Here is a 13,616-nt window from a genome sequence, read left to right as displayed (position 1 = left end):
GGCTTTAGCATAGGAATTGCAGAGACACAGACATTCAGTCCATAGCAACCCTCTTGCCCTAGACCCCCTGGCTCTGTATACAGACAGAACAACACTGTCCTCCCCACATTCTCTGGTGTGAAGAGGTGAAAGGGAAAATCATTTCATCAGCACTCCACCTAAGCCAGCTGCTCTAGCCACGGCTGCTAATGACCAGCTAAGCGTGTCCATTGTTTCTGGAGCCTGAGAATTTGGTTTTTTTGTTTTTTTTAACAGGGGACCTTATTAGCTGCTAACTGCTGAGATGAGAAATTGTGGTCAGACCATTCAGGTGCTCAGCCTTTCAGCTGAAGTCCCCTCCCAGGGGCCTGCCTCTGCCTCTGCATACTCAGAATTTTCCAGCCAGTTCAGTTTCTGTCAAGTAATTATTTACCAATTAGATTCCCAGGGAATACATGATAAGAGAATGTAAGCATGGCACCCTTAAATCACAACAAACTATTGCTCAATAAAAGACAAACCATTAACCCAATAGCCAATGTTAGAAAACTCAGGGACCTGCCACAGTACCAGCCCACAACTGAGGCATTTATCACCACTTAGTCTTCCTGAGTACAGCTGAGAATTTATACAGGGACAGTGACAGATAGATGCTCTCTAGTCTAGGGCATCAGTACACAATACTTTTTTTCAAATCATTTTCTCAATTCAAAATACCTGAGCACTCTATAAAATATGGGAATTATTTATCTGTGGTTTCATTAAAGCTATCATAATTGCTTGTTTTAAAGCATGTACTATTGCTAGGAATAGGTTATGTATTATGACATATCCTGCAAAATATCTTCAAATAGCCAGTCCCTCTGCCTCCCTAGAACATGGCATATGTTATTCAATGTTACGGATGTTCCACTGGAAAGACTACATTTACCACCCTCTCTCCGGCTGGATGTGGCCATCTGAGCTCTGGCAAAGGCTGTGCAAGATGAAATGTATATGTGGGGGTGAAATGGCAAGGCGGGGGGGCTTTCAGAAAGGCTGCCTCATGAAAGCAGAAGGGAAGGGAGTGGCACTCTTTTCCCTCTTCCTCTTTTCTGCTCTCTGAAATATGGATGTGATATCTAGAACACCCACAAATATCTTGACCATGAGATAACCTTGAGATATAAGCAAGCCATGAGCTAAGATAGTTGAAGAATAAGACAGGAGGGGCCTGAGTGGGGGTGACCATGCCACGGTCACCCAGCCATCCACAGCTTGCACAGAGAGAGTGAACTAGCCTTTGTGTCATCAGAGCCTCTGCTCGTGAGGTGTTCTGTGATGTGCACCCGCACCTGATCCTCAGTGCTGCCATGCCCATGTCACTCTAGGGTCCATAGCGGCACATTCATCTGAAACCCGGAGCTCATTCACAGACAGTGCATTTGTGATTCTTTCACTGATTCACTCACAAATTATTTGCTGAAGCTCTGTTTGCTAAGCTTCCAAAAGCCAATTCTGTCCCCTAACGTTTCCAATCTAGTTCAGACATAAAATCAGCCATTATGTGGTTAAGAGATAAGGCAAGACGCCTCAAGCAGGACGACTCTCCTGTGCTGGAATTGTACCAGGGTCAAAATATTGGAATTGGATATGGCTAGTCTTTTTCTTTTTGAAGGTCTTCAGGATAGAAATTTGGGAGAGAGGTGGCGAACAGGGCAATGCGTGTGCGTGTGTGTGTGTGCATACATGTGCTCTTGTGCATGTGAGGATGTTGGAAGATGGAGAAGGAAAGATAGAGAAACAGAAGAAAAGCATGTGACGCTGCAGATAAATGCAACCAAATTAACATTTCCTCCCAAAGTACCATGATTCTTAACATTTACATCTAAGCACTAACTTATCTGCACTTAAGGGTTGTGAAAACTCTAGCCACCATAGCAAAAAATTTAGTATAATAGCTCAACTCCATATAATTTTATTATTTCCAATAAAAACAAAATGTTAAGTATATAACTAAATAGAATTGAGTTTTTATGTTTATGTAAGACTCTTCACATCATTAGACTCACCCATCTATAAACTGCATTTTCTACCATGGCCCCAAGTATAAAAAGGATGATATGATTACCGTAATCTCAAGACATCTACACAATCCTGGGAAAAACCCAAACAACTATGAATCTCCCAGTGGGGGAAAGGTCATTTTGATATTTCTCTGATGTTACTTATTACTAAACTCACAAATTTCAAATTATAGTCATATTATTTGAAATTATAAATATGATATGCCTAGAATAAGCCCCACTAACATGTGAGCACAGCTCGGAGGTAGAATCAGCCACATCATGTACTTTACACTGAAATTCCACTCTTTTTCAAGAGTGTGTTAATGGCCTCTGCCTGCAAGTGTGGGCCCATGTGCTTTTTTCCAAAAACCAAAATGACAATAATTAAACCAGGCAGCTGCTGCCCCTAGCAATATGACAACCTCTCCCTGCTCCCTGGAATTTGCTGGAATCACCCTACTTGAGCTCATCCCGTTCGAATTAGCTGCTCCCTCCCTGTGCCCTGACAATCTGGGTGAGTTTCCCATCTATTAGCTGAATTATTCAGATGTTTTCCCACAATGGCCCTAGCAGTCCTCATATAACTAGTTTCTAAATCAACAGTGAATTACATTATTGACAATCTGAGCAGATTAATTAAGAAATCTGTCAGGAATGACGCGATGAGAGCTGGCTCCTGTTCAAGGCAGATCCGCAGTCTTCAAGACAGAAGCACGCTTGATGTGGCTTCAGAAGTGAGGGGTGAGGAACAGCAGCAGACCCAGGCACAGGCCACACCCACTGGGCTTAGCAGGACAGCCAGCATGGGAAGGCTGGGCTGGAGGTAGTAAGTCTCACACTCACACAGGGCTGCTGGCTGGCTTGCATCAACTAAAGTGTAGGGCTGAAAAAACATTCTGTGAACCCTCAAGCACTTTTTCAATGTGAGCTATGTATTGTTATTCCCATGCACAGATCCTGGGTGACAGAAACCATCATAGCTATGTCAGAAGAGGCTACTTTGCTTTTAAGCTTTTAAATGCCTGTTTTGGGGGGCTCTCAGGCCCCCCCAAAAGCCAAACATCCTAGAAAATCCATTTTGGTGCCCAGCAACAAGAAAGCAACTTCTGTTCTATATACATCTATTCCTTCATGCATTAGTCCATTTTCACACTGCTATAAAGAAATGCCTGAGAGTGGGTAATTTATAAACAAAAGAGGTTTCATTAATTCACAGTTCCACTTGGCTGGGGAGACCTCAGGAAACTTACCATCATGGCAGAAGGGGGAGCAAGGCAAGTCTTACATGGCAGCAGGCAAGAGAGGGAATGAGCAGGGGAAACTGACACTTTAAAACCATCAGATCTTGTGAGAACTCCCTCACTACAAGAACAGCACAGAGGAAACTGCCCACATGATTCAATCACCTCCCACCAGGCCCCTCCCTTGACATGTGGGGATTACAATTCCGGATGAGATTTGGGTGGGGACACAGAGCCAAACCATATCACTTCATAATAAAATCATAGTTGCTTTCTCCAGAGAATCTTGCAATCGAAACCCAACATAAATGCAAATAAATAAATAAGAATTAAAAATCAGAATATCACAGAGTTCTGTTTGATCTAATTGATTTAATTTGAGGATTTTTTTTGAGACCCTACTAGATCCATCAGCAATAATTTTGCAAATTTTCAGTGGGTAACACAAAAGTTGTAAATTCCGAAGTCCTAGGTTCAAGTTTGAATGAAGCCCTCAGGAACTGGGTAGCCTTGGACCTGCCACTCCCAAAGCTGAGTGTTTCCACCTGCAAAGAAAAGATTCCTGCCTCCCACGCGGCTGTGAGGATCAGGTAGAAAAATGTGTTTGAAAGAGGGAATGGCTGATGTGTTATCCAACACACAACTTAAATATCTCATTTCATTTAATATTTACAACAACCTGCAATAAATGCATTATCTCTGTTTTAAGAATAAGAACATGGAGGCTTAGGGAAGGTGAGTACATTTTTCAATATCAGAGGGTTGCTAGTAGCAGAAGCTGGCCCTGCGCCCCAGGCATCAGGCTCCCACATGAGGTTAGGGGTGTCCTGGGGAACTTGGGTTGTAGCTGAGCTCCAGAGGGTGAGTCAAGGTTTTCAGAAGAGAGGGAACATGGTGACGGCAGGAATGCTGGGAAGGAGGGTGCCCTGGGCATCCTGTAAAGGAGCCACTGTAGGACCGGGGTGCTGTGTGGGTGCATGGTGTGTCTGAGAACCAGCAAGTGGTATAATGAAGCCAAGTGGTGCCAAAGGAGCCAGGCAGAAGGTGAAAGAGAGGCCGTGACAATTATCCTAATAGCAACAACCACAGCAGCAACCTGACTGACACTAACGAGAATGAGCTGGGGGTCTGATGGCATTCAGGGTGTTTCACACATGCTAATTAACCCAGTGCTCCTTTCACCACGTGATCAATGAAGACAGTGAGGCCAAGAGGGGTGACGTCACTGGACATTGGCTATGAAGAGGACTTTGAGAGCCCGAAGGACAGGAGGAAATGTGTGGCCCGAACAACAAGAGACCATCATGAGAAGGGCAGATGGCTGCATGAGCAGTGAGCTTCCCATCACTGAAGCTTTCACGCAGGAGTTAGAACATTTTCCTGGAATGTTGTAAAGCAGTTCTGACATCTTATCTCTTCTACCTCCAGATTCTGTAAGGCTCAGAATTGGGATCAGTCTCCTGACCTGGTGTTCTTAAGAGTTCTCATTGTGCACACCCAGTCACCTAACAGAACCTAGGGCAAAGAAGAGTGGAGTTTACTGATACCAAAAATGGGAATAAATTAAAAGGAATATCTTCCTAGATCAGAGATGAGACTGTTCAATCCATGATGATATGCAGTTGGGACACAGTCAGGAATGAAAAGAAGCTACAGAAATGCAAGTCAGGAAGAGAGACCTTGACCAGAAGGAATGAATGCAGATAAGACTGTCTCCAAAGACTCAGAGCAGGCCAGGCACGGTAGCTCAAGCCTGTAATCCCAGCACTTTGAGAGGCTGAAGTGGGTGGATCACTTGAGCCCAGGAGTTCGAGACCAGCCTGGGCAACATGGTGAAACCCTTTTTCTACCAAAAATATAATAATTAGCCAGGCACGGCGGTGCATACCTGTAGTCCCAGCTAGTCAGGAGACTGAGGAGGGAGGATCACTTGAGCCCAAGAGGTAGAGGTTATCGTGAGCCATGATCTGCCACTGCAATCCAGCCCAGGCAACAGAGCAAGACTCTGTCTCAAAAAAAAAAAAAAAAAAAAAAAGACTCAGGGCTGCCTGCTGGACCTGCTTGGACCTGCAGGGTGGGTGCTGATTTAGGACAAGAATAGTATCAATTCAAGGTGCATTCTAGAAGCTACTAGTCTACAACAGCCTCACATATCATCACTCACTGCTGTTTGCTTGGAAATCTGCAGTCTTCAGTCCCACTACTCAACTGAAGCACGCAGAGCTCTGGGGGTTCCTCTCAGGGACAGGCTTGGGGCATCAAGCATCCTTTTCAAGCATTCCCCTTCCCCTCAACCTCAGCCAGAGCAAAAGTCTCTGATTAATTTATCATATTTGGTTTATCTTTGAGACTGTGTTGAATAAAAGGGTTTGGCTGCTTCTGTAGACTAAAAACGCTCTCCAAAAACATTAAAGACTGTTTTTAACCTACTCTGTAAAACACCTAATTCTATGCACTATGCTGAAATATTTTTGGGGGTGGCAATGAAGATTTTCACAAAAGAGTGTCCTGATTTTCCCAGAATTCTTAGATTCTAAAATTCTGCATTTTCTGACATTCTGATTTCCTACTGCCAATCAAAGACTGACAGTCCACACCTGCCTCTTCGCCCCAGGTTTTCTGTGGTAGAAACTTCCTTTCCTTAATGAGCTGGAAGAGTTTTTGAAAACATTAGAAAGGAGGAGACAATATTAAAATGACAAAGCCTGTGAGTAGAAAAAATTCAAGACCAGAGAATAGAAGAAAGGCTGCTTTAGTTACTGAGAGATTCTCCATGAGGTAGCCAGCCAGAGGGACATAGAGTGGTGGAGATAGCCACGTTCATCACATGAAAAGCCAAACCCCTCCATGAACCTGCCCAAGCATATACCTGTCTCCAGGCTTACATAGTGGAGACTGAATCATTCCTTAAGTTGCTAAAATCTACCTTTAAAGGTTCCTGAAAGATGTTGCAATCATTCTGGGAAATAGATCTATGTGTCATTCAAAATGAGCTCATCAACATGATGCATAAATTGGGCACCAATACAAAGTTTAATATTTCAGAGTAAATGGTGAATCTTTAGGAATTCATCTATTTAGAAACTAACAACTGACTAGGAGGATACATTATTTCTTTTGATGGGCTTTTCACCTCTATTACCTCATCTAATCCTTCAACAATTCTCAGTGTAGCTGCTATTATCCCCATTTTATAGATACAAGAACTAGGGCTCTGCAACCTCACATGAGCTACTTGCCCAAGCTACTGGTACTTGAGCCCAGGTCCTCTGATTAAGCATCTTGCATTCTTGCTCCTACACTGAAGGCTTTCAAACAGTGGCCCACAGAGACCCCAAACTAACAACAGCAGTAATAATAATGATCCTAACAGCCATGATAGTAGTTCACATGTATTGAGTACTTAATATGGACCAGCCAGTCTGTTGAGTGTTTTAGACACCTTATCTTTTTAACTTTCTCTGGAATCCCATGAATAATTCCATCACTTGACCAAGGTCACACAGATAACATGGGGCGAAGCTGAGCTAAAACCCAGGAGGCATCAGGTTGACCCACCAGCACCTCTCCTTCCATGGAATACATCAGGGACCATTTCTGTGGGTGGGAAAATGAGAGGTGGGCACAGTGGCAGATCTTGGGGCTCCCAATTATTCCTCAAACGGACCAGCTCTTCTTTCTGTCTTGGGATTCCATGAAGGCAGTGATAGAGCAGAGGGTCACAGTAGGGCTTCAAGGTGACCTTTAGCCCTACCTTCTCTGGACTTACACAATCTCCTACCCAATCACCACAAATGAACACATCCACAAATTAGAAACAAGATTCTTGCTATGCAAACACAGGTGCAAGGCAAGTCCCCAACCAAAGGACTCATCTTCACACCCAGGTACCACTTGAGATTTCATTTAATGAAAGAGTTCTGTGGCAAGCATAATTTACTTAAAGTTTCCAAATGGCTGCAGTGGCAGCCAAGCAATGGTATTTCTACTATTCCAAGAGGGGGTGATTCAGACTCTTGCTTCTCAAAGAAATAGCCCACAGACTGGCAGTGTCAACCCCACCGGCCAGTTAGTTAGAAACTCACAACCCAGTAGGTTCCACCCAAACCGATGAGTCAGAACCTGTATTTTAATAAGATCTCCATGAGATTTGCATGGAGATGAAAATTCGCAAGATAGGGCTCTAAAAGACCACCAAGTAAGGTGATTTGAAAAATGGGACAAGATTCTAAAATTTCCAAGTGATTTCCAGCACTGACTTGGGATCTCTCTTCTCCATTATCCATTTGATGAAGGCTGTGCCTTCAGAAATCCCTCAGCATTGGTCTATTTGTCCTCATTAACACTGCATAGTTCATCACAGACTTATCCTGGTACAGCGCTTGCCCCTGGGAGTGGAGCAGAGGCCAATTATGGTAGCCTCACACAGAAGCATATGACTTTCTTTTAATCCTCGAGTGGGGAAGTGAAGTCATCTTTGGAGGTCTGAAGCTGCCAAAGATGAGAAACTTCTTTTATAATAAAACCCAGAGGGAATTACACCTTGTTTACTTTAAAAGTTTTAAACAGAACACATGTGCACTTACATTCGGAGTCCATGGAAAGGCTTAATCATATTTTACATGAAGAAAGACCTACTCACAGTACCCTGGGCAAGTTACATAGACTTTCTGAGCCTCAAGTCTTTTCATCCATAAAATAGAAATAATAATAGTATCGCCTTCACAGCATTGATTGAATATGTGCAAAGTGCCCAGAACACATGATAAGTATGTATATGGGGCACACGCACACACACACACACACACACACACAGAGAAAAGAGTTAAAAGTTAGTGTGTTATTTCTGCACAGTTAAATTCCAGAAGTAGGGCGGTTATTATTTTCTTCCTTACACTATTCTATATTTTCAAATTTTCTACAATGACTACTTGTTATTTTAATAATCAGAAAAGATAATCATTTTTAATGAGGATGATATGTCACTAGAAATGGCTAACGGAAAGCCATGACTTCTGGAAGGCTGGTGGTGGAGAAGCTGTGGAGCATAATGAGAAAAGCACAGAATTACCACATCATGACCTTGCCACTTCGGGGCCATTATACCTTGACCAAGTCGCTTTGCCTCTCCAGACCTCATTTCATCATTGGCAAAATGGAATCACAACATCTTCTCTGTAACTCCACTGCATTTCTAAAAAGGTCAAATCTGATCATGTATATAATGTGCTTTCTGTAATATAAAAGGCCTCCCTGTTATTATTTCTGTATTATTATTATTATTATTATTATCATTTATGGACAGAAAACATTAACACTCAAGAAAAAATGTATTCACATTTTTTACTTTATATGAAAATGTTGACATAGATTATATCCATTCTTTTAGGAATATTACATTGGAGATGAAAATAACATGGGCCCCTCCTTGGAGATGAAAATAACATGGGCCCCTTCTAATATGGTTGAGTTTTACTGATATTCATTTATCTATTAAGACAGGTTGAACTGCTTTAAAATACAATTGATTAAACAAAAAACTTAACCAGTGATGTGGAGAGTAAGAAAACACCCTCCTCATATCATTCTTCCCAGTTTTAAGATGAAAAACTACAGACTGTTGAGTCCAGACTGGATGGGGGCTCCTTCACTAGGAATACAACATACTGTTGAGAATTATTTTCCCCTGGGCAGTTTTCCTTGGTCCTGACACTTTCTTCTTCAATCTGTCCATCTAAAATATATTTACCCTTAGCAAGTTCAATCCTTTTCAGAAAAAACTACAAATGGTCATGTCAAATAATCACAAATTTATTTATTCTAAATATTATTACCACATAAACCTGCAATGTAAAATACTTTCTAACCTCGCACTCCACATTAAATCAAAACATATTGTGCAGACCCTTCTTAATTTATGACCAAGAAAATGCAGCTAGAAAGATGGAATCTTCTCATTTCAGATGATTCTGTAAATGAAAACGAGAGGTTTGTCATTAAGTGGTATTGATGATACCCACAGTGTTCATATGTTTGTCAATTTCATTAACCTCTCAAATTAGGTATTCATAATGTGTTAATGACAGTGTAACACATCATTACATTATTCAATGTAATTTCATGGATATTATGTATAGTTTGTAATGTTAGAATCTCTTGTCTTTACAGCTGTTAGAAAACATTATACTTTCCAAGATGATTAGGGACATGTGAATACCAAACGGCAGAATCCACAGCTCAAACAATGGTCCCTGCTTGGCCTTGAATTCTGATCAGGGTATGACTAGACAGTTTCCACTGACAAAGGACTAAGCTCCCTTTAACGTGTTATACAAGAACTAAAGAATCACAAAGCTGACAGACAGCTTGAGAATTTGTCAATTAAATTTCTTCCCTTCAGGCTAGTAGTGATACATTGAATTATTATCTATCAAACAGTCCCTCCCTCTCTCATTGGAATAGAGCACACTTTGCTGCCCCACTGACTATTGAGGGGATTGGCCAGTGTCTTGTTTTGGCCAAGGAAATGTAAGCAAACCTGATAGGAGCAAAGGTTTTAAATGTGCTGTCATGGCTGGTTTGTCCTCTTGCACTCCTGTAATCCAGCATGAGAAGAACATGACCCAGAGAGCCCCTTCCCCTTTAGTGTGGGCCCCAGAATAAGCCCCCTGGAGCAACCCTGAGCCTGAACAGAGCTTGGAACAAAGCCTGCCCAAGCCCAATAAGATTAGCAGAACCTCAGCCAAACCACAGACACACGGCTAGCTAAGAAACACAAATATTCATTACAAGACACTGAGAATCCAAACTTTTTTGTTACACAGCATTCTCGGGGCAATAGTAGACTCATACAATGGCAGAACTCTTTAACTGTTCCGTTAAACTGACAACTGTTGCAATAGGATCATGGAATCTTCTGAGCTTTGATTTCAGAAGACAGCATTTTTGTCTCTTTCATTAAAATCTTGGCACTTATACAAAATGATATTGGGTATATCACTTAACTTTTTGTGTGTACTTCAGTTTTTTAATTCATTCATTTGATAAGTCAGTCACTCACATACATTTTTTAAAGTTATTGTCATGTTCGTTCATGTTTATTATGCTAACCACTACAAACAAAACAGGGAATAAAATTGACATGTGTTTTTTGTTTTGTTTTGTTTTTTAACTACAGGTACCCACATTCTATAAAATGGGTATAACTCCCAGTCTGTTAACCTCATGAGGTAAGTGGAAGAGATTATAAAAGAGAGAATGCAGTAAGATCATCTTTGTGAAAGTACTATAAGAGTTGAAAGCCATGAGCAAATTTAAGGGAATTTTATCTTGAATTTTTAGGATTTTTATTGTTTGAAATCTATCCCAAATTTTAAAAGATCCATGATCCCGCTTATGATAAGTCTGTGCCAACTCTGAAATAGCTATTCTTATCTTCAGCTGCAGGAAAATGGAAATCTTCATTTGTTTCATCAAATATTGTATGTGTTTGATATTAGCCAAGTTCTGAACCCAGCATAAGAAAACTAGGAATCCCTTACTTCATCTCTAAGGCTATTCGAGAAAAGATGAATGAATTCTTCCCTTCCAATTTTTTCAGATTTATTTATATTTTTCGAATTTGTGTGTGAATTGATGCTAATTCCTTCACTTTGGCGATTGTTTAGTAACAAGGTTTAAAATGGATGCATTTGAATGGCAGGATTTAGGTAAGTCGGTGTCAGTGAAGTGAGAGACAGCCCAAGGATCATAGACAAGTCGACTCCTAGAGCAGAAAGACACTCAAAGCATCACCCAATCAAACCCCCACCTGCATATGCGAAAGCTCAAACCCAGTGGCTGCAGGACCACACTTCGGAAGAGCAAGAATGACACTGGCAGCTCTCTACCACAGTCCCATGTCCTCACTTTAGTTAAACTTTACAGAGAGTGAAACAATCAGCTAAGAAAAAAAACCAACAGGCAAGTATCTTTCATCTGCGATGCTCAGTTCTGGGTTGGGAGACGGGTAGTAGAGATGTATATACTTACCCAGAAAGCATTTCCAGTCTCTAGGTGATCCGATCAGCTCAGCCAGGCAGCCTCCTTCAAAGTCATCACGTGCTTTTTCTCTTTGAACCATCGAACCCAGCAGTCAGTTAAGGGCCCCTGCAAGGCGCTTATCTTGTTTCTGGCTGTTGGGGTAATGATGTGTCACTGACAGTTGCCCACATTTGCTCCTTCGCTCTCCCTTCTATGTAAACATACAGATGCAGTTCGCATCCGTGGAGCACCCTCTATCCTCTCACTATCCAGTGGCTTTGTTTTCACTCTCTCCTGGCCCACCAGCTGTATGTTAAAGTAAAAGTAAGCAACTTGAAACAGCCCTCTCTACTTCTTTGCATGTATTTTACTTCTGATCTTTATAACTCTTTGAGGTATCCATTATTATCCTCCTTTTACAGATGAGGAAATCAAAGCTCAGAAACTAGCTTGCCTAGGGTCCCATGGTTAATAAATATCTCAACCAAAATTCACATCCAGATCTGCCTTCAGAACATTTCCCCTTAGCCCAAAGGCACACTTCTTAACAACGGAAGGAGCTCCGCAGCCACATGGCTTTTTCTGCAGATGAATCCAGCTGGTCCTACTTCTAAAACCCACAAATATCAAATGAAGCGGGAAAATGAAAACTGGGAATTTCATTTACATTTCACTCAGCTCTATAGTGTTACCTACGCTGATAAAGCCCTTCTACATTTCCTCTAAAAAGGAAATCAAAAGGTTCTTTGTAATACCTGAAACTCACCCAAGATCTTGTCATCCTGCCTCGCAGCACTTAAAGCCCCATTCGCATCTGCTGGAAAGTATCTCTTGGTTATCACAGTTTAGAAAGAGGCATTAATCTCACTAAGCTACTGGAGGGGTGAGTTAGACAAGCAACCCAGTAAGGTTTAAAAATATATATAAAGCACAAGATGTTCTTATATCTGCCAGTGACAGCATGTTCCTTGAGACTCAAAGAGGCAAGGGAGACAGCATGGGGAGACCATGGCCAAGCTCAACCTAGAAGAGAATTAGGGGTGAGCACTTAGTTAATGACTGCAAAGTGCTTTGAAAATGAAAGTGTATCTTAATCCCAACACCTGCCTGGTAAACCGTGGTTTTTCCCGTCTTGTCACCCCAGAGTAGTGGATGGAGTCAGCCAATGCTCTCCCAAAAAAGCCAACAGTGCTTGTCACCACCTTACATGGTCCTCATGCCTCACCCAAGATGACAACATATTCAAAGTGGAGAAAGAAGTCCTTTTTTGCATCAACTTAAAAATAATAATAACAGTTCTGCTTCCACTGCGTAAGGCCACAGCAATCTTTCTCTCGTGGGGAGTGAATGATGGAGCTCAACTCCGTATCCATAGAAGAGGTTAATTTGACCCACTTAAGGCTGCCTTTCTCATGGCTGCTCACATTTACCAGGGACTGTCTAAACACACTGTCCTGCTCTCAGAGGAGAGAGGCATTCTGTGTCATCGGGGGATGTCTAACAGACACAGCTGACCCAACTGTCCCCAGTGCAGGACTTCAGCTGCCCTCCTGACTTGGGAAGTGGCTGCGGCATTGCAGGCAATGGTGACAACCAGGTGCCCTAGAGTCCTGGGCTCGGTGGACTTGCCTCTCAGAGTCAGGCTGTTCTTTTCACACCTTCAAGTGAAGCCAAACTCTGTTTGTCAGCTTTACAGCACTGTTGTACCCATCGAGAGAAGCCTGCTTGCTGGCAGCCCCTGCCTGGAGCTTGCCTCTTTGCTTGCTTTGCCCCCAAACCCCTCCTTTGGTGGAAGCCCTCTACTGTGGCCCAACATCCGGTCTTTCTCTTTATACTTCAAAGTCAGCTCTGGAAGCTCCATGGTGAAAAGATGGGGCTGGTGTTCCTGGGAGAAAGGGAAGAATGAAAACCTGTTTCAGCGTCATGGAGTGGAAGGAATATAGGTTTCTGCATCAGGCAAACCTGCGTACAGCTTCCAACTCAAGTCATTCACCATCCAGGGGACCTTAAGCCTCAGTCTCCTCACTGTTAAATGCCAAAGAGTCAAGTGAAAAAGCTTGGGCAAAGTTATGGGCACATGGAAGTTAACAAATGGTAACAATTATTAACTATTTCAAGAGAAATTAAGTCAAGGAGGGTAGACTTCCACTGAGTAGCTCCAAGTGATAACTGACGTTTATCACACACTTACTGTGTGTTTGGCTATCTTCTCTCATTTACTCTTATTTCATTTACTCTGCTCGACAATCCCATGACACAAACATTGTCAATGTCTGCATTTTCCAGAAGACGACTGTAAAGCCCAGAAGGATTAAGTAGCTTCCCC

At 42.2% G+C, this 13,616-nt stretch overlaps 1 protein-coding gene across 2 annotated transcripts in view; it reads right to left on the bottom strand.

The window, feature by feature from the left end:
• The window catches only part of LOC100983714 (putative uncharacterized protein encoded by LINC00299), a 94,524-nt gene that overhangs the window by 18,571 nt on the left and 62,337 nt on the right, over nt 1–13,616 (bottom strand). The window contains exons 4-5 of one of the 2 annotated variants that reach the window (XR_008624432.1): nt 11,300–13,175; nt 9,069–9,237 (exon numbers count right to left, since the gene is read on the bottom strand). Coding sequence is in view for 1 of the 2 variants with exons in the window: in XM_055108285.1 (XP_054964260.1) it covers nt 11,300–11,390 (91 nt within the window). In the remaining variant the exon portion in view is untranslated. Of the gene's footprint in view, nt 1–9,068; nt 9,238–11,299; nt 13,176–13,616 lie in introns of those variants that run through there. The other variant, XM_055108285.1, reaches the window with a different exon arrangement.

The sequence above is a fragment of the Pan paniscus genome, chromosome 12, assembly GCF_029289425.2.
Source record: "Pan paniscus chromosome 12, NHGRI_mPanPan1-v2.0_pri, whole genome shotgun sequence".
Lineage (NCBI taxonomy): Eukaryota > Metazoa > Chordata > Mammalia > Primates > Hominidae > Pan > Pan paniscus.
The sequence above is the reverse complement of the archived record's forward strand: the minus strand, read 5'-3'. Positions and strand labels throughout refer to the sequence as shown.